The following is a 22,161-nucleotide window of genomic DNA, read 5'->3' as shown; positions in this document are numbered from 1 at the left end:
AAAATCGGTACACATATCCTTCTTGATATGCTGATTAATGTTAGCGTTGGAGGCGTCGCGAAAAATGCATCGTTTTCAAGATGGCCGCCAAATCCAATATGGCCGACCCATATTAATGAATCTACCTGACACTTTGTAGTAAAAGCATGAAAATCGGTACACATAACCTTCTTGATATGCTGATTAACATTAGCATTGGAGGCGTCATGAAAAATGTATGAATTTTCAAGATGGCCGCCAAATCCAATATGACCAATTCATATTCATTAATCTACCTATCTACCTAACACTTGGTAGTAAAGGCATGAAAATCGGTACACATATCCTTCTTGATATGCTGATTAAGTTTAGCGTTGGAGGCGTTGCGCAAAATTCATCGTTTTCAAGATGGCCGCCAAATCCAATAAGACCGACCCATATTAATGAATCTACCTGAGACTTGGTAGTAAAAGCATGAAAATCGGTCCACATATCCTTCTTGATATGCTGATTAACATTAGCATTGGAGGAGTTACAAAAAAGTCATCGTTTTCAAGATGGCCGCCAAATCCAATATGACCAACCCATATTAATGAATCTACCTGACACTTGGTGGTAAAAGCATGAAAATCGGTACATATGTCCTTGATATGCTGATTAATATTAGCATTGGAGGCGTCGCGGGAAAAAATCATTGTTTTCAAGATGGCCGCCAAATCAAATATGGCCAGCCCATATTAACTACCTGGTAATTTGTGGTAAAAGCATGACAATTGGTACACATAGTTACTTCTTTACATTAGATGCTTATTCATATTAGGAGCCATGAACAAAAATCAAATATGACTGACCCATATTACAATACATTGCAATATGTATTTATGTAGCACAGTATCACAACTATGAAGTTTACTCAAAGCGCTTTGAAAAAAGACATACACGCATACATACACATTCACACACCAGCTGTGCACAGTGTGCAGACTGCCGTACGGCACCGGTTGTCACGCGAGACACAGACACAGACACAGAGACAGACACAGAGACAGACACACACACACACACAGAGACACACACACACACAGAGAGACACACACACACACACACACACACACACACACACACACACACACACACGCACGCCAAATCTTCACATCATTATCCTGGTCTAGAAATGAATCCTAATACTGTACATGTAAACTTTTCACTCAAGTTATATTTTACATACCCTGAGTTGACGTTTTGATGGCCATCATGTTCCAACTGTGCCATTCACCATTTATTCAAAGTTTATGTTAATCTTTTAATTAGGCATTATTGGCAGTTTGATTGATGTTGGCCATAGTATATATACAATAACCTGTGAAATCTTACTACTTTACACAATTGTTCTGATCTGAAATGTAGCATGGATTCCATCCCTCAGTGAGGGTACCAGATCTTGGGGTGCAATCAGGAGAAAGAGTAGGGGTGTAAAGGCGATGGCTGCAGTTTGTTTGAATAGATACAACTGACATGATTGGATATGGGCTACACATATGCCAAATACCACATTCTTAACGACCTATAAACTGCCATGGGCAATCGTAAATCACAACTTTACTATGAGAAATTGCATAACCACCAGATTATATCAATTGTGAGATCAACTTGTGTTAACCAGGCAAGATATAAGCTTACCATACAACTTGCATTGGGTGCAGGATTGCAGTTTGTTTGAAAACCTTGTGCAGCTAGAAGTAGTCATCAACAATTAGTTTCTTTGAAGTAAGCAATCATTAAAATGTCCATTAATTAACAAATCAAGTTAACTTTCTGTCTAGCAATCTTGAAATCCTGGCCCTTTTGGAATTTGTACAAGGCCTATGCAGTTATCACTAAGTGCTAGAGGTGCTGTACATCCCACAAGCCCCTCAAAAGGATTTGTACACAACGCTACTGCCGTATTACCTATTTGAGGCTTCAAGAATGCAATCAGTGTACCGATTGAAGAGTATTAGCAGAGAACATTTCATACATATCTGTCCATCTGTACAAAACCTATAATGCAAACAAAGTCAACAATCTTCAAAGTGTAAGGCTTTAACACTTCAGTTCATGTACCTATTATAGAGTGGTAGAACACAAGAGGTGGTGCAAACTCTTGCACCTATTCTAAAGGTGGTGGCAGACACAGTTTGGGCAAAACCATAACATATGCATCACTTCATTTGATAACATGCCAATAATGTTTAATCATTTTCAATGGTATTTTGTGAGTGTTAATTATATGCAATGCCAAAATATTTTTGTAGAAAAATATGTATTTTCTTATAAACACTATCTTAGTTGGCCATTTTGAAAATGTGTTTTTTTCCCCACAATGCCTCAATTTCTAATATTAATGAGCACATCAAGAAGTAAATGTGCACCAGTTTCCATGGTTTTACTAAAAGTGCCTGAAGGATTTATTAAAATGCGTTTGCCATATTTGATTTGGCAGCCATCTTGAAATGTAAACTTTTTTTGCAAAGTATCGAGTTCTTTTATCAATCAAAATATAAAAAAAGTAACTGTGCACAAATTTCCATGCCTTTACTACAAACTGTCAGGTAGCTTCATTAATATGGGTTGGCCATATTGGATTTGGCGGCCATCTTGAAAATGCTAAATTTTTCGCAACGCCTCCAATGCTAATATTAATCAGCATATCAAGAATGATATATGTACCAATTTTCATGCTTTTAATACCAAGTGTCAGATAGATTCATTAATATGGGTCGGCCATACTGGATTTGGCGGCCATCTTGAAAACAATGCATTTTTCGCTACATCTCCAATGCTAATATTAATCAGCATATCAAGAAGGATATGTGTACCGATTTTCATGCATTTACTACCAAATATCAGTTAGATTCATTAATATGGGTCGGCCATATTGAATTTGGCGGCCATCTTGAAAACGATGCATTTTTCGCGACGCCTCCAACGCTAACATTAATCAGCATATCAAGAAGGATATGTGTACCGATTTTCATGCTTTTACTCAAAAGTGCACGATGAGGCCCTTTTGTGTGTCCCATCCGCTGGACTATTGTATATCCTCGTAAACAAAGGTCTTAACTTTTCAGAAATGCACAAGGCCAATCTCCCCATTTTGATTTTTTTTCAGAAATCAGTTTTTTCTCCGATCATACCTTGTTTTTTGTCAACACCGTCAGACACAATTAAAAGCTATAAAAAGTGTATTTATTTGGTTGCATATGTATCTGGAGTTTTTAAGTGATTGTGTGTGTTTTTTGGTTCACACATACGCCTTTAAATGTTGAAAATTCACTTACATTCTATTTTAATACTGCTTCATGTGTTCTAATTTAAAAATATGTGCTGTCAGACAATGCTTACTTAATGCCTAAATCGATCAAACATTTTTTTGTAATTTCACAAATATTCGTGTAGGCTTAAATTTGCTATTACTTTGATAATTCAACAACTCCAAAGGAAAATTTTGTAGGCACATTCATTTAAAATGTCCAAAACTCCTTCTTACGGTGGTGACTTAAGAACTGACGGTGGTGACAGTAATCTGAAGGTGGTGAAAGTTTACCTAATTATTACCTACATTTAGCAAAATAAATAGCCCTCTCAAGTCAATGACATCTAGCATAAACACTTTATTTTTCTGTGTGCACAGTATGCTTGTGCATGTGTTTTTTCTTCATTTGTTAGATACTGTAGGAAGTAGGCCTAGATTATTGAAAATGTGGCATGAACAGGTTTTAAGTTGTTCAAATCCAAAATATAGAGGTGTATTATCATAGATTAAGGTCTTGGCTGTGCAGTGAATGTATTGGCCAAGCTCCCCATGTTGTACATTTTTCAGAAAATGGCCTCTTTCTTGGTTTTGTCACCAGCGTCAGACAGAATTAGAAGTTAAAAAACATGTTTACTGTATTTAAGTGAATTACTCTTACAATTCAACATAATTGTAGATACTTATTGGAAGCATATTCTTAAAACTTGTCAAAAACATGTAAAACACATGCTTTTTTGTGAACTACATCAGATGTCACCACCGTCAGGTTTTGTGACAAAAAACCCTCCAAATGCACCTCAGTGGAGGTTAGAGTATAAGTTTGGCTCACAATTATTACTAACATGTCTGGTAATGTTTCATTAACCAGTACAATTTAGTAAAATATGGAACAAGATGATGAGCGGAACAAAATCTGACGGTGGTGACATCTGACGGTGTGAGACAAAAAAACACTCTTTTACATATTGTGCATTTTTTGCTCACATTAGCCACTTCGTTTTCGCTCTGTTTCTTAGGGGCTTCATACCGCATCTGAAAAAGTATATATAATTAACATTAATGTAACATAATACTATTAAAACCCCCGACGGTGTTGACAGTTCATGGTTGGGACAGTACCAGTGTCCAAACAAATTTACAAATTGAGGAGAAATTAGTAAATTTACAGGAGCTTCAGTGATGGTGAAGTATTCAGTAGAGCTGGAGGTTTGAAAAGGGGTCCTAAGTTATGACAATGACCTTGTCCATCCCTGATTTTATTGTCTTTTTAAAAAAATCTGACGGTGGTGACCAATATGCTGGACACACTTTTAGCAATCAGAAAATAATAGTAAATATTGTTTTACACGCACTATGTGCATATCTGCAGAACCACTTCAATATGGACTTTCACATCATGGTGATATTATTCAATAATATCAGTGATTTTTACATTTTAAGTCAATTGAAATGATGATGTCTGTCCTTGGGACAGCTGTTTTTACAGGGTGTGGGCAGCTTTATAGCCATGAAAAGTAATAAAATTACACTTAAATATTTCAAATGACTGTACATTTGTGTAACAGACCCCTGGGTCTTTACCTGGATTCATTTTGTTCATGAAAATGTAGTTTATTTTCAACAGAATTGGCAGTTTATTGCAGAAACATGTTTTAGCCGCTTTCTCAAGAATCAGTGATTAGTCAAACTACTTTCGATGTACGGGAATGGGAGTTTTTTTGGCCCAAAGAAGGTAGAAACTATCGAAGAAAATCCAATGCTAACATAGGAAGCAGTTATGAAGCAGAAGCCTAACCGTAACCCAAATACCAGAAATTGTATGTAAACAATGAAGGAAAACTATTATAATTGGCTATTTTGTATCAAACACAAGTTATCTGTGGTAAATTCTTGGTTGACTTGGTTGAGTTGTTGTCTGGGGATATTTCCCTTATGTTCTTGTAATTCATTGGTACTGCAAATACTGCTGAGTCAGACGGTGTGTATGTATATACCGTAAATATACTGTATGTGTGCGTGTGTGTGAGAGAGAGAAAGCGAGAGAGAGAGAGAGAGAGAGAGAGAGAGAGAGAGAGAGAGAGACAGAGACAGAGACAGAGACAGAGACATTCAGACTGACTTGGGAGTGTGAGGAGAGAGCTGCGGTGCTCCTGCATGCTGATGGGTGTTGTGTTTGAGGTGCAGCTCTGCAGCATCTGAGGAGTGGGGACTGCTTGTGGAGGCTTCTGCTTCAGTTGCTGGTTTATCCCTTGTGAAGATACAACGAGGCCAACTAACACCCACTCTAGAGGAAAAGATATTGACACAAACAATTAAACAATTTTTTTTTTTTTTTACTTCTTTAGACATACAATTCAGTTTTATTCATATGCAGATGGGACACCCAGCTTCATCTGTCCACTAGGTCTAATAACAACCCCCCACCAAAATATGTGATGATGAGGATGATGATTTGTTGTTCAGGTAGATCATGTTTGTACTTGTATTCACACTCACTCTACAGTCTGCAGTTTGCAAAGAGGATCCTTGAGGAGGTCTGAGAGATTGTGAACTCCTGCAGCATCAAGCTCATTGTAACTGAGGTCCAATTTCTTTAAACTGCTGGAGGTTGATCTGGCAGCAGATGCTAATGCAGCACAACTCTTCTCTGTTAGGGAACAACCCCTCAGCCTGGGCGAAACATAATAACACATCTGATTTTTGCACACACTTACCTCTACATATAACCTACACGTATTGTTCTCATTAACAGACATGTACACTTGCTATATATAATGTCAAAATATTAGTATTTTCCTAGATTAACCTAGATGTTTCCATGGCATACACCCGTATGTTTCCAAACAAACTAATTGCCAATCTTAATCTTAAATTATATTTGAATGAAAATGAACATTTGCTTGCATATTTCTTCAACCATGTTATAGACAATCATGCCATTTTAAACATAGGCCTATTCAAAAAAGACTACCCATTTGAAAACATTAAAGGACCACTCTAATAGAAAACCATTCTTACATGTTATGTGCACCATTATTCAAAACCCATAAACCTGGTTTATAATTGTATAGTTTTTAGTTAATTTACAAAATAAACATTTCTGATTGGATGTGACGTCACACAATGAATTTCATGACTCCGGAAATATCGATTTTTACAAGAATTAAAACAAGATTTTTTTAATGCTTCAACGCTGTTTTATATGGAATTGAAGGCCTACTGTGGGTACCGGTAGTTGTTGTGCCTAAATGTTGGCAAACCACTAGGTGGCACCGTTACCTCATATTTCAGAGCCGTGGGGAGTGTTGTTTCCTCCAACGAGACGATGCAGGTAGAGCTACAGCTGAGCTAGCAAGACAAAGTGCGAGATGTTGCAGACATGACGCTGTCCTGACTTGACTATAAAGTTTAAAAATGTATTTCCAAGTCCGCGTTGTTTCTACATTACAACTTAGTTCTTACAGATTTCATCACTTTTCAAACACAGTATGTTGATGTAATTTGTAAACACCGCGATTGTTGTCCTGGCCATTACAAAAGTAGCAGCTGGAGAAATGACAAGGCTAACTATGTGAAACGATAGCAGCACGAAGACATGGGATTGACGGCAGGCAAGAATGGGGTGTTCGATCGTTGAAATTATAATTCATAGGAGCCCTGACAGATACTGTATTTGGAAACGGATCGTGAGACTGCTAATGGTGCTCGCCTGGGTGTCAGTCAACACATCGGTGAGTAGGACTAGCTAGCCTGCTAGCTTCGTCGACATACTGTGCTTTCAGGGTTGGGTGGGTGGAATAGCTGTAAATATGATACAGTATGTAACAGATGAAACACTTTCTGTAACTTTGGCTCCCTTCATTGTTCAGCTACCGTAGACTACCGGTGTGAACATAGATTGTAAGTGTGTCAGATACATAATCTCCGTGTGACATGTTACTCTTTTGGTGCTACTGGCTATTCCAGACTGTTTAGAAACCCCATGTTGCTACGTGTCTTTCGAGGTCGAGCTTACAATGTAACTGTGTCAGATACATAATCTCCGTGTGACATGTTACTCTTTTGGTGCTACTGGCTATTCCAGACTGTTTAGAAACCCCATGTTGCTACGTGTCTTTCGAGGTCGAGCTTACAATGTAACTGTGTTAGATATTCACCCCAACAGCGAAAATGTCGGGGGGCAGATTTGGTATTAGAGCTATTTGTTTCACTCCATGTCTGTGGACGGTGTCCTATATTTTATACAGTGGTGTTGTGCTTGGAAGTTTGCTTGGTAGTGTGGAGACGTGGGGAAAGCTAATAAGCAAGCCCTGTAGTTGCAGAACTCGTGCTGTTAGACTTTCTATTTCATTGAAATTGAAAACATTTCTTTGCAAACTGTTCGCCGTCTTGGATAATGAACACCATGCACTCTATAACACAAAGAGATCGTATATTTGAACTATAACATCACTATCGTATCCACAATCAAATTTCACAGCTCCCACAGTGTGCACAGATCCAGTTAGCCAAGGCGCTGCTAATGACCCGGTGTGCATTCCATTCCCCACACTATGCACTGTGTACTGAGATGCAGTGTACTGAGATGCAGTGCACTTCCCACCCTCAACTTAATGCCAAATAAGTGCAGATATTTTGGCTGACACAAGTGCGTGGATTGAGACGTGATTTTTCATCTTCTGACATCAATTCCGGCTCGTGTTTGTTTTTGGGGGGCGGGACTAAGAGTGTTGAAAAACGGTTATAACAACGTTTACAAATAGTCCTTACTACTGAACAAAACAACTTCTGTACATTAGAGTTCTGTTTCTGGACACATGAAAACACGTTTCAAACCATGTAAACTTATAGTTTTCTATTAGAGTGGTCCTTTAAAAAACATTAGATGGGCCTAGATCACTTTTTAAAATCTAGATTAATCTATTTATTCTAGATTGATCTAGATTAAAACGGCTCATTCAGAATATGTGCGCAACCGAAATAAGACTTGTTAGTCTTGGGAACAGGGTTTCTTAAGCCAGGTGGCGACCAGGGGCTCTTCTCCATTTTCTAAAATATATCTGTTCTAGAAACACATGTTCTATATTGATACTTGGCTATGAAAGAAATCAGGAACTGTTTCACCACAATATTTTTAAGTATTTCGAACATGTTAAAGAATAGTTAACAGTCATGAACAAACCTAATTTTCCAAATGAACAATGCTATAAGTGGTACAGTATATGTAAATTAGGCTACAGATAAAACTATCATCAAGCATTTATTTAACCCTCTGGAGTCAGAGTGCCCGCTGGCGGGCAATTTGACACTTCTCCAAAAACACATCTGTAACTCTGTGAGTGTTTGTCATTCAGACATAGAAGTGACACCATTAAAAACCTTGAAACTTCTAGTTTTCATATATATATATAAAAGAAATTATATAGCTGGCCATTTTCAAAGAGGGTGAAAACAAATCTTTGGATTTTCTGCAATCTCTGACTGCAGCAGCCTCCGAAGTCACACCTATCTTTATTCACATGTAAAGTACCCAGTGTGTGAGTGGCTATACAGGGGTGCATTTCTCAAAAGAGATGTTGTTAGCCTGTTAGCAACTTCGGTAGTTGCCAATGGGAAAATGCATTGAAAACAACAAAGTAGATAATGTAGTAAACTACTTTGGCTTCTTGAAATGCACCCCAGAGGTGTGACCACACCCCTTTCAACCAGCAGAAACAAAAGACTCTGTGGGAAAACAAAGACAGTGCCCTGCCAGAGCACATGGCAAGTGACAGGGGTGTGGGGGCCATCAGAGATGTTGCCCACCCATCTCATTAGTATTCTGAATAACAGATGCAGTGCCTTGACAAACAATTACGTTTTTACACTTTGCACAGAAACAACAAAACATTTCAAAATGCTCTTTGCACTTTTATGCAGCCAAAACCTTTGCTTAAAAGGTTGAAACTTCAAAAGTCTTGGCATTATATTGTGTTTTTTTTGCACTGTTCGGAGACTTCTAAAACCGTTTCTTTTGTACAGTTGTGTTTACACTAAATTTAAATAAAACATGTTTGTATTACATTCACTTCACTATCATATTCTTTTTTGTTAGGCTTTTCAGAATACAACCATTAGTATAGATGTTTACAGTTAGTTGAAATACTTGAAAAAAGTAAAGGTGTTCCAAACTGCCTGAAAGCCTCTGAGAGACCCTAGACTCCAGAGGGTTAAGCAAAAAAAAATACTCAGCATATTTGACCCTAAGTTTTCTTTATAATTTCATGTTGTATTCATTATTCTATTTTTATGTATTCTCATTTCTTTCATTATTACTATATTTTAATGTTGTTGTTAATCTAACTGTTACGCACATTGAGCTACATGTCCTGTATGAATTGTGCTATATATACACATATTAAAAGTTATTATTACTATTACTATTATTAGTTAGCTAGTTATTTAGTTAAAGCAGACACTATTTGATCAAACCATATCTTGTGATGAATTCACACTGCAATGTACAACTCTAAGATAACTTAATTTTTCCTCCCACAGTATGTTATTTTAAGATATTTATACTGACACTAGTGTGTCCAGTTTGCACTGAGGATCCTTTAGGAGGTCTGAGATATGTTGAACCCCTATATCATGAAGTCCGTTGTAGCTCAGGTTCAGCTTCTTCAAAACACAGCAGGTTGATCTAGCAGCAGATGATATTGCAGCACAACTCTTCTCTGTGAGGAAACAATCCTGCAGTCTGGCACAAACATAATGGCATTTGATTATTACACACACTTAACTCTACATATAACACAAACTTGCTTAGACATGTACAACAGACATGTACATACATGTACAGTTGCCATGACTGGCTGATACATGCAACATCTTCAAGGTTGTTTTATAACACACACACACACACACACACACACACACACACACACACACACACACACACACACACACACACACACACACACACACACACACACACACACACACAGAGAGAGGCATGGAACAGTTGCACACAGTGCCACATGGCAAGACACAGGGGCAAATGCCCTACTCATTCTCCCCATAGCTCCATCCCTGGACGGACACACACACACGCACGCGCACATGCGCTCACACACGCACGCGCACATGCGCTCGCTCACACACACACACACACACACACACACACACACACACACACACACACACACACACACACACACACACACACACACACTTCCCATATACTATATCTGTTCCATCACACTGCCCAATCCCCATGACTGACCCCTCCCAGAGGTCTGGGGTTGTGTGTTAACACTCACACTAGTGTCTCCAGTTTGCACTGAGGATCCTTGAGGATGTCAGAGAGATGTTGAACTCCTGCATCATGAAGCTCATTGAGACTCAAATTCAGCTCTTTCAAACTGCAGGAGTTTGATCTGACAGAAGCTGTTATTGCAGCACAATGCTTCTCTGTGAGGGAACACTTCATTAGCCTGGGAGAAACGTGACACATCTGATAATTATATTCACTTACCTCTACATATACAATAGCACACACATGTAGACATGTACACTTGCTATGATGACAAGGTGTTCAAGCCCCCCCCCCCACACACACACTAGTTCACTTCATATAATGTAATGTAGCATTACCATTATACGTGTAAAATGTACGAAAGATAAACCAATAGAAAGCCACACACAGTGGTCCACTTCCTACTACTATGCTCCCCCCCACACACACACACAATCTCACTCTCACTCTCGCTTTCACACACGCACGCACGCACGCACGCACGCACGCACGCACGCACACCTCAAGTCCGTTGTTGTGAGATACCATTTAAAGTTCTCACCCAGGTGTCAAACCGAAATTCCTTTCTCAAACAATTCAGTGATTAGATGTTTTGTCATCATGATTAATGTACAGCTCACAGATTTCAACTATGTATGAAATAGAAAAAGTGAGCGAAACCATTGAAGTTTGACAACACAATTTACTAATTTTACCAAGGACATTTTAAGATTCACATACATAAAGCAACACCCATATATTACAGGTTTCTCATTGGCTTGGCACATTTCTCAAAACAGTAATGACATTTCTCAAAACAACATGGACAGAACAACTAGCAATTTTTCATTACAGTATGTGGTTTGAAAACATGTCAAGAAATTAGCTAAACAACAGAGAAAAACTGTTGTGTACAGAGTAGTGACATTTTTTTTTTTTAGAAAATAGTAAAATTCCTGAATCACCTGAATTGTTAAGTACACTGTAAAAAAAACCTGCTAATTTAGGGCAATTCTGCAACAGCAGTCTACTGTTTTTCGAAAAAACAGACAACTACTGTGAAAATACTACTTTGAGTCACATATTGAGCATAAACAGTAAGTACTGCACAATAGCAGCATTCACCGTTGTGGAAACTAGAGATGCACTGGATCCTGATTTTTAGGATCCTGCCGGATACCGGATCCACTGCTTAAGATCCTGCCGGATCCGGAACCGGATACCGGATCCTACGAAAGGGTTGAAACACATAGCCTACTCACACATGTGGGCCCTTTTTTATCACGTTGGCTCAAACTATTTTGACTGAAAAGCCTCGGCTACCGGATCCTGGAACCGGATCCGGATCCTGTGAAAAACCCTATTATCCTGCCGGATCCGGAACCGGATCTTGGATCCTGTACATCTCTAGTGGAAACAACCAAGTTATTTTAGGCAGCACCATTGAAACCCATTCATCCTCCACTTGTCCGTGATCACCATCAAGCTTCAATACCACCTGAAGAACTTAAGTAATTCTCACTGGTTAAAGATTCTCTGATACTATCAAGCATGATGAAACTATTTCTAAAGAAACTACAATACTTAAAAAGTGCTTGATGCAGCAAAGTATGAGTAGCACATGCATTTTGATAGTGATGAAAGTGTGAATGGCTGAAACATTTTAAGAACTTGTAACACTTGCAACAAGCAGTCCCATCTAAACCAATCTGCTAATCAGTGCCTGGCCTCACCTGAGTACTAAGGGCTGTTATGCCATTATTCAATTACGACCTTCACCTGCCAAATCCCTGATGACTCTGGTCACATGGTACCCTTGCACCTGTATATAAATCTGGACTATCAACACTTCAGTTGCTTGCCTGCCTGCTGGCTGGCCTGCATGGCACAGCATAGCACTTGCTTGCCTACAAGCTTGCCTACAAGCTTGCATACTTTCCTCTTTGTGAAAGCTTGCTTTGTGGCACTTGCTGTGTGTGGCATAATTTGTCACATCGCTGCATATAATGTGCCTGCTGCAAGTTAGGCATCGCTTTGAAAGCTAGCTTGTAGTGCTGCTTTTTTGCTGTGCTACTTGGTGCAAATTACGTTTTTACAGACATTTTACAGATATTTTCATCATTGGCTCATCAAGAGCTGATACATTAATAAGCCCCCCTCACACACTCCCATTGTCATTGTAACATAGCACGGTGTAGGTCTACACTGAAATTGTGTTCATACCACACACATTCAAAGGACCACCGCACACCAGCATCTCCATATAGCATAGTGGCGGCATGGTATCATGCTCAAGTCACTTCAGTCATGGTGACCTATGGGACGGTGGGGCGGTAACATGGCCAGGGTATGGGTGGGAGGGAAGTTGCCATGGCTATATTCATGAATGGAACTATGACCCAGTAATTGCCTGCTATCTCACAGTACATCTTCAACTTTTTAACTGTAGTGTACCGTTATTTTACCTTTTATATTGTAGAGCACTTTCAGTTCAACAATACTAATACTCTGAACGTTCTGTAGAGTAGTACTGTTATTTAACAGTTCAATTGCTGCTGAAAAAATGTTATATACTGTGATACATTAAACAGCAATGAGCTGTATTTGATTTTTGGTGTGAAATAACAGTAGAATTACAGGTAAATATAATTGCCAGTAACTGCCGTTATTTTGCAGGGAAATTTTCTTAGAGTGTACTGTCATGGACTTGCTGTTTAATGACATTCTTAAACTATTATATCCTTGACTGTTTTGTCAATTGTTAAGATTATTTTGCATATGATGACTTACAGAATGAAATCATGTTGACATCTTTTGGAGAGAACACTCATTAGACTGAGAATTAACTAATCCATTTAGATAAACAAGATCCATTTATTTGGAAAATGTTCGAAATGTGTGTTCATTGTGTAGCCTACTTGAACATAGCCACAGGGCTCTAAATTAACGCACGCCAACACGCCAAATGCGGGTGAAAAATAATTTTGGCTGGTAGAAAAAATCATCCACTAGCCAAATTGGCCGGTAGCGCGCGCCCGACTGAACGTTCAACAGCTGCCCGCATAGATCTGTAGCTGCCGTCTGATGAACGTTAAAACGTCGCCTACATTACGATGTACAATGTAGCCCACACCCATTGGCTGACCGTTAATCACAATAAGGCAGTCTCACATCCATTGGCTGCGTGTTTGATACCCGCGCGCTGGAACTAGTGTTGATAAAATATGTTCAATGAGCGGACTAGCTACTACTTTGGTTTGGTAGGTTTTGGTCAGATGAAAAATAAAGTGGCAGTGGTTAAAGCACGGTTATGTGTCGATGAATGCAAGTAATAGCAGCGTAACTGTTGTGATGGTGAAATAGAGTATTGGTGGAGCGAAAACGGCGTGAGTGAGTGGAGGGACAGCTGTCTGTCAAAACAGTGTCGTTGCCATCAGAAGCCGTCTGATATTTGCGAGGTCCTCGCAACAACAAACGATGGAGTTGTCGTTTCCTAATAATGCCCACGCCATCGCAAAGACCCTGCACGAGTTTGACATGGATATACGAGTAAGTGAAAAAAAAAGATAACACAAACTAGCGACGAAAGTAAGCATGGTCTCCGTGGTGTTATTAGATATAGTTGACAGAGCGTAACGGTAATTGTCATTCCAAGCGCATCGTAAGTAAAGCTAATATTAATTTGACCTGGAGGAACTTGAAGGTGTCACGCAGCTGCAGCATAAACACAATGCAGACATCATTCACGCACTGTGTAGGTGTGTGTGTGTGTGTGTGTGTGTGTGTGTGTGTGTGTGCGTGCGTGCGTGCGCGCTAGCGCGGGGGTGTCTCCTGTCCTTCTCCTCTCCGTCTCCTTCTCCTCCCCTCATCTCTTCTCCCCTTCACCTGTCTTCTGTGCATTGTCCATGGTATTTGGCCCACTGTGTGTGAAGTGATGCTGTGTAGGGGATATGAGGTTTTGCAGTGTTTGGTTGTGTGTGTGTTTGGCTAGTGTATGTTGAAAGTCTGGTAAGTGTGTGACATTAGTGTTGAAGGCATGCTGTGTTTGTTTGAGTTGTAGGCCTATACTGTATGTGAGGTTTGGGTGATGGTGTGTGAGGTAATAGGCTAGTGTTTGGCTGTCTGTGCAGTATATGGAAATGGAATGAAAAATAATGAAATGCAGGTAATAAAAATATAATTACTAAATAATTATAGAATAGACTGAATTATATTGAGTATAATATTTATATTGTTTATCTGTGTTGAGGACATAGCGTAGTTTAATAAAATAATTAAAAGCAACTTAATTAACGCATGGTTTATTTTGGTGAGAAAAAAATGGCTAGTTGACCTTCCATTTGGCTAGTAAGAAAAAATGTCTACTAGCCAAATTGGCTGGTGGTGGAAAAAGTTAATTTAGAGCCCTGCATAGCCATATGCAAAAATGTACTAGACATTTGAGACTTGCACAAAGTATATGAAATTTTATGAAAACAATGAGAAACGCCATTCTGTTGTGAAAAACGACAAGTTGGCTAGGGGATTTGTGAACCACTAGAAATAACTGTAACACTCACTGTAACGTCTCCAATTTGCACCGAGGATCCTTGATTAGGTCTGAGAGATGCTGAACGGCATCATAAAGCTCATTGCCACTCAGGTCCAGCTCCTTCATACTGCAAGAGGCTGATGTGGCAGAAGATATTATTGCTGCACAACTCTCCTCTGTGAGGCAGCAAGATCGCAGCCTAGCAGAGACATAATGACACATTTGATTATTAATCAGAGTTATCCCTACATATAACAAACACATGTTGCAGTAACGTATAAATAGTACATACAGTTTGTGGGTTTTTCTAGACATGCTCTAAACTGTAATTTTTTCTTTGTCTTTGTCTTATCCTTGGGTACGAACAACTGGACATGGAGTTAACACCAGATGGTGTTTGAGCGTGGAAGAAAGGGGACATTGATGTATTTGTTCGTTGACCACTGGACAAATTATGTTGCAGGCACAATAACATTCTCCAAGGCATCTACAGACTCTGTCATGCTCTGTCATGTCAAACTGCTCTCATCTGTGAAGTGTACAGGGTACCATTGTCCAATATGACAATATTGTTGTTCTCTCGTATACACAAATTACACTCTATGGTGTTGAGTTGTAAACATAGGCCCTACGTGATGACATTGGTCCCCTTACCCTCCTCATGAAGTCTATTTCTGATCATTTGAACAGAAACATGAACAGAAACAGAATTGGCTGGAAAAACTAAAAAGAGAAACATTTTTGGGGGAAGTGTGTTGGTTATTACCTCTAATATCAAACCATTGCTTGTTGAATTAGAACAGCAGTTGGCAAAATGGTTTCACAATAAGTATTCTGCATAGAAAGGCAAAGTGCAGTAGCTACATATTTTGTCAAAATTGAGTTTAGACTGAAAATGGTCTTCATATCTCCTCCTTTATCTTGTGATAAAGCCCTATGGTCCAAGTGTGTCCCTTTTTAGAGATATTGAGTTGTCCAATTTGCAGTAACTACAATATCCAACCTCCTCATACCAATATTTTGTTGGCCTTTTTATCAGTTTCGATGTTGCCATAGTTACAACACTTTGCCTTTCTAGGATAGTATTGTTTCCTAACTGGACAGGGTGAAATCACAGAAATACGATTAGTAGTATTGCTTTGTCCAATTTGCAGTAAATACAACATCCAATCTCCTCATACTAATACAAACCCCAACTCCGATGAAGTTGGGACGTTTGGTAAACAGTGAATAAAATCAAAATGCTATCGTTTTCAAAACATTCAATCTATTCATTAGATGGAGAATAGTGAAAAGACAACATATTAAGTGTTAAAACCGAGAAAAAAATATTGTTTTGGGGGACATATGTACTCATTTCTAATTTGATAAATCCAACACGTCTCAAAAGAGTTGGGACGGGGACAATAAATGGCAGCAAATGTCGAGGAAGACTAAAAACAAAACAAAAGACAACACTTAGCAGTTAAATACATTAACCGATGAGATGATTTTATATAAAAAACAGTGTTAATTCCTATCTTGGACATGATTTCAACAGCTTAAATGGTGGGTGTATTCCTTGTCATGTTTTGCAATGTTTTCCTTTCTGTAGTGCTTACAGTGTGACAGGTCTTGACCAAAAACCCACCATTTTATCACCTGCTGGTCCTTATGATGGAGCCAAACTGTTAAAACATAGTAGAGAATGCAATTTGACCTTACTATGTGGCAGTAATCGAAGATCTCCCTTCAAAATATAATGCATGAGTGGCTTTTCATGTTGTTTAAAACCCATTTATACCATTCAGCACTGTATTTAACTCTACAGATGAGTGAGAACATCTTAACCAATGCACTACTGCACCCGCATGCCATCATGGAGGCTGACTTTTGAAGCTAGCACTAACACAAGTTGGAGGGTCCATTTTCACTGTAGCACAGGATGTGCAATGCTCTATTATTGTCAAAAAGAATGGACTTCTACAACTTCTGCTGACTTCTGTAAGCAAAGGACAGTTTCCCATGTCTTCTGGGTCTCTTTCAAGTGAGCTCAGGTGCTTAGGAGAATGTTACACCCCTGTATCATTTTCATGCATTAAGCATTCTTAATATGGTCAATTTTCAATAGCTCTAATTCCTGGAGTGCTAGAGTGAGACTACAGCCAATATATATTTCATGATGTCATGAACCTATACAATGATTTTATTAACAAAAATATGTCTTATATACACTCAATCGTGGTAAATCAAAGGGAATTCAAAAATGTATGTAATAACTATGGTAATTATTCCCTTTGCATCTTTAATTCTGAGTGACTCAGCCTCTCTGTGATGATCTTATACCTGGACACCTATGTTGTCCGTCAGTACAATTCATTTTGAAATGTTCTTCTTTGTTGTTTTATCTTATTTGGATGTTTACTAAATTTCACTGATCCCCGTCCCAACTCTTTTGAGACGTGTTGGATTTATCAAATTAGAAATGAGTACATATGTCCCCCAAAACAATATTTTTTCTCGGTTTTAACACTTAATATGTTGTCTTTTCACTATTCTCCATCTAATGAATAGATTGAATGTTTTGAAAATGATAGCATTTTGATTTTATTCACTGTTTACCAAACGTCCCAACTTCATCGGAGTTGGGGTTTGTACGTTGAAGGCCTTTTTATCAATTTTGATGTTGCCGTAGTTACAACACTTTGCCTTTCTAGGGTAGTATTGCTTCCTAAATGGACAGGGTGAAATCACAGAAATACGATTAACTTTGATTTGCGTTATGTTGTTTTGGTGTTCCATTAATTTTTTCAGCAGTGTGTAGTATGTGTATCCCTTTCACTACACCACCCAAACCCTATCAATGCACCCCCTTCAACACCCCCCCCCCCCCCCCACACACACACAGTTCTAGTGTTAAGTATTAACACTTACACTAGTGTCTCCAGTTTGCACTGAGGATTTATGAGGAGGTCTGAGAGATGCTGACCACCTGCATCATGAAGCTTATTGTCACTCAGGTCCAGTTTCTTCAAACTGCAGGAGGCTGATCTGGCAGCTGATGATATTACTGCACAACTCCTGTCTGTGAGGGAACAATCCTGCAACCTGGGAGAAATACAATGACATAAACATAGCAGAGAATGCAATTTCCCTTATTATGTGGTTATTTTTAAAGACCTTTCTTACAAATATAATGCCTGGACAGCAGAGCATGTGAGTGGAGCGGAGTGGGGAGCGAGCAGTGTAGCAGAGTGGAAGAAATATGGTTAGAGCACAGAGCAGTTTTCAATTCAAAGCCCGGAGCAAGGATTTTGCTCACAACGTCAATTAAAAATGTTAGATTATATAATTCATAAAATAACATTTATTTGATTAACTGTAAGTGTGATTTTTTTTCCAAACATCTTTTTGAATTGAAAAGCAGTTGCAGGGCAACAGTTTTTAATCCTTAAAAAATACTGTATGTATTGCACAAGCTGCAGCCACTGACCCCAGTGCTTTCGTGCTCTTTGAGTCACGTGTTCCCGCGAGGTTAGCAAGGTCTGAAGTTTGAGTTTGTGAAGTACTTTGAAAAGCAAGTTGATAGGTCGTATAAATGCAACATTCATGTCAAAAACCTAGAGGAGGATGTTGAGCATGAGGAAGAATGTGGGGACATAGTCGCTGTGGGTAAAAATTCTTATTTTAACCTGCAGGCATGTCATGAGAAAACACGACGAGGTGGTCGCAAACACCAGGAACGTCACCAAAATGTGAGCATTTCTCTTTTACCAATTATAGATTAAACATTTTGGGGACAGCATTTCTCCAAAGATCTTTTGTTTTGACCTCATAATAACCCTACACTCTAAGAAAATTTCCCTGCAAAATAACGGCAGTTACTGGCAATTATATTTACCTGTAATTCTACTGTTATTTCACACCAAAAATCAAATACAGCTCATTGCTGTTTAATGTATCACAGTATATAACATTTTTTCAGCAGCAATTGAACTGTTAAATAACAGTACTCTACAGAACGTTCACAGTATTAGTATTGTTAAATTAAAAGTGCTCTACAATATTTATGCAGTAGTATAGCTTAAGTGAAATAACAGTACATTTCAGTTAAAAAGTTGAATTGTACTGTGTGATGACAGGCAAATACTGGGTCATAGTTGTATTCATGAATATGGCCATGGCAACTTCCCACCCCACCCATCATTCTCCATAACTGTGGTACCATGGCCATGTTACCAGCCCACCCTCCCATCGTTCACCATGACTGGAGTGCCTTGAGCATGATACTATGGCGCTATGTTGTATGGGGCACCTAAGTCTCCACCCCTTCCGGGCGGCTTCTGGGGCTGGCAACGGAAAAACTTTTGACTGGGCTGTAATGGACTGATCAAAGCTATTTTCCGACCCACCTCGCATTTCCCCGTCGATCACACATATGCTGTGCCTCAGAATTAATAACAACCAATGGTGTGCTTGTTGACTTCACTTGGCAAGCGCTTTTTGAGTTGTGAGTGTGCAAAAATATGTAATTATTTGGACTACACTACAGACGTCGCATGTCCGACGTGCAGCCACTTAAGCCACGGTGCAGCGGTAGGGTTGGCTGTGCCTCGGTTCACGTCAGATATGCGAGGCGCAAGTGTAGTCTCCAACACAGTTTTGCACAAAAGCTAAAATAACGTTTCTTGCGTGCCGAAAATGAGTGGTCTTACGACGCAAATCCAAACCTTTCAAATTCACTGTCATCATATGTGAAATCCGGAGCACATGCCAAACGGGATGAGGATTTAGCTTGACTTGCTCCATTGACTCGCACTCAAAATTTTGCGAGCTCCTGCCCCATGTATCGGAAGTAGAAGGGCGTGACTTAGGTGCCCCATTGGGAAAATGGTTTGCGGTGGTCCTTTGAAAGTGTGGGCATGAATAAAATTTCAGAGTACGCAGTGCTATGTTACAATGATAGTGTGCGAGGTGGGCTTTTTACTGTATCTCTTGATGAGCCAATGATGAATATAGCATTGGTCAGTCTTTAAAACATTAATTTGCACCAAGTAGCACAGCAAACAAGCAGCACTACAAGCTAGCTCTCAAAGCAATGCCTAATATGCAGCAGGCACATTATATGCAACAATGCCACAAATGATGCCACATACAGCAAGCTTTCACAAAGAGGAAATTATGCAAGCATGTAAGCAAGCATGTAAGCAAGCTTGTAGGCAAGCAAGTGCTATGTTGTGCCATGCAGGCCAGCCAGCAGGCAGGCAAGCAACTGAAGTGTTGATAGTCCAGATTTATATACAGGTGCAAGAGTACCATGTGACCAGAGTCATCAGGCCCTTGGCAGGTGACGCCCGTAATTGAATAATGGCATAACAGCCCTACTCAGGTGAGGCCAGGCACTGATTAGCAGATTGGTTTAGATGGGGCTGCTTGCTGCAATAGTGTTCAAATTCTTAAAATGTTTCAGCCATTCACACTTTCAAATCAAAATCATAGTGATGAAAATCATCATAATGTGCTGCATCAAACACTTTTTAAGTATTGTAGTTTCCTTAGAAATTGTTTAATGCTTGTTAGTATCAGAGCATATTTAACCAGTGAGAATGACTTAAGTTCTTCAGGTGGTAGGCTATTGCAGATTGATGGCGATCACGGACAAGTGGAGGATGATAGGGTTTCAATGGTGCTGCCTAAAATATTTTGTAGAGGTGTGTCGTTCATGAACGAGCCGGTTCTTTTGAACGGCTCCCTGAAGTGAACAATGGGAACCGGATCACAGCTGGGGGAGCCACTCGACCGTTATTTCGTTCATTTTTCATTCACATGACCTCGACCAGAGTAATTAAATTTGGGAAAAAACACAATTGTTTGCCTCAAAGAGAGGCAAAAACGGTCTTTAGAAGCAGGAGAATAATCAGTAGTTGTTTGGACAACATTACCTTGAGGAGGAGTCAAAATATTACATTCACTGAATAAATAATTTTAAAAAGAGCCAAAAGAGCCAGTTTTTTTAACGGCTCTTTGAAAGGAACGAGCCACTAAGATCCAGATCCCGAAAAAGAGCCATAAATCCCATCTCTAATATTTTGGTTGCTTCCACAACGGCCAATGCTGCTATTGTGCAGTACTTACTGTTTATGCTCAATACTTGACTCAAAGTAGTATTTTCACAGTAGTTGTCTGTTTTTTCAAAAAACAGTAGAATGCTGTTGCAGAATTGCCCTAAATTAACAGTTATTTGTTACAGTGTACAATTCCCCTTTGACTAGGCTATTTCTTTGGAGTTAGATTATTTCATTAAATAATTGTGATTAATTTAAATGGAACAAAATTGACATTATGGCTGCCGTCAGATTTTCCAACTACAATGTCACTTTGTCTTATTCAGTAGCCGCCTTTAGCTAATACACCGAAACATGATTGTTATCAATTAATGCTAATTATCTCCTACAATCTGTTGCCAACGAGATGGCCGTTCCTGTGCCATATAGGCCAGTCAATGCAAACAAAAGCATAAATATTTACCGTGTGTTGTAGGCTTACTTAATGGAATTGTAAGTCTTCAGGTGCGTGCCAACTGTGTATGAACGCATGGCCGAAAATGCGCAAACATAAAAATTATGGTCCATATGGCCTATGACCCATATGGTCCTTGCAATATCCCTCTGGAATAAACAGAAGCCATGTGCTTGCAATTGGACTTTTTCCAGGACGACTGTACGACTCTCTACCATGTCCACTATCAAGTCTTGTGTCATTCCTTTGCCTGAGACAAGCAACACAGAAATGCAAAAGGCCGGCTACCCACTAGAGGATGACATTTTTCGGGAATTCCCGTGGGACACGTGATTCCTGCGGGATACACGTGAAACAGGAGTCAAACATTTATCCATCTCGTGATTGGGACAGGACAGGAATAATATTCCACGGGAGTGGGCAGGAGCGGGAAGGGTTAAATAGGCCTAGGATCATTATTGTTCTGAATGTCGGCTATTTCAAACCTTTCATTCGCATTTTCGCTCCTTGAGTGCTTGATAGCGAGAGCTGCGCATTTTTCCTGACTCCTGCGGGAGGTCCTCGCATAGCCTACACTGACTG

General features: G+C 39.4%; 1 protein-coding gene across 1 annotated transcript in view; it reads right to left on the bottom strand.

Annotated features, from left to right (window-relative positions):
* The window catches only part of LOC134467989 (NACHT, LRR and PYD domains-containing protein 3-like), a 54,123-nt gene that overhangs the window by 14,640 nt on the left and 17,322 nt on the right, over positions 1-22,161 (bottom strand). The window contains exons 4-9 of the mRNA XM_063222016.1: positions 17,995-18,168; positions 15,110-15,280; positions 10,576-10,749; positions 9,840-10,013; positions 5,771-5,944; positions 5,394-5,558 (exon numbers count right to left, since the gene is read on the bottom strand). Of these exons, the coding sequence (XP_063078086.1) occupies positions 5,394-5,558; positions 5,771-5,944; positions 9,840-10,013; positions 10,576-10,749; positions 15,110-15,280; positions 17,995-18,168 (1,032 nt within the window). The remainder of the gene's footprint in view (positions 1-5,393; positions 5,559-5,770; positions 5,945-9,839; positions 10,014-10,575; positions 10,750-15,109; positions 15,281-17,994; positions 18,169-22,161) is intronic.

Source organism: Engraulis encrasicolus, chromosome 17 (assembly GCF_034702125.1).
Source record: "Engraulis encrasicolus isolate BLACKSEA-1 chromosome 17, IST_EnEncr_1.0, whole genome shotgun sequence".
NCBI classification, from domain to species: Eukaryota; Metazoa; Chordata; class Actinopteri; order Clupeiformes; family Engraulidae; genus Engraulis; species Engraulis encrasicolus.
The sequence above is the reverse complement of the archived record's forward strand: the minus strand, read 5'-3'. Positions and strand labels throughout refer to the sequence as shown.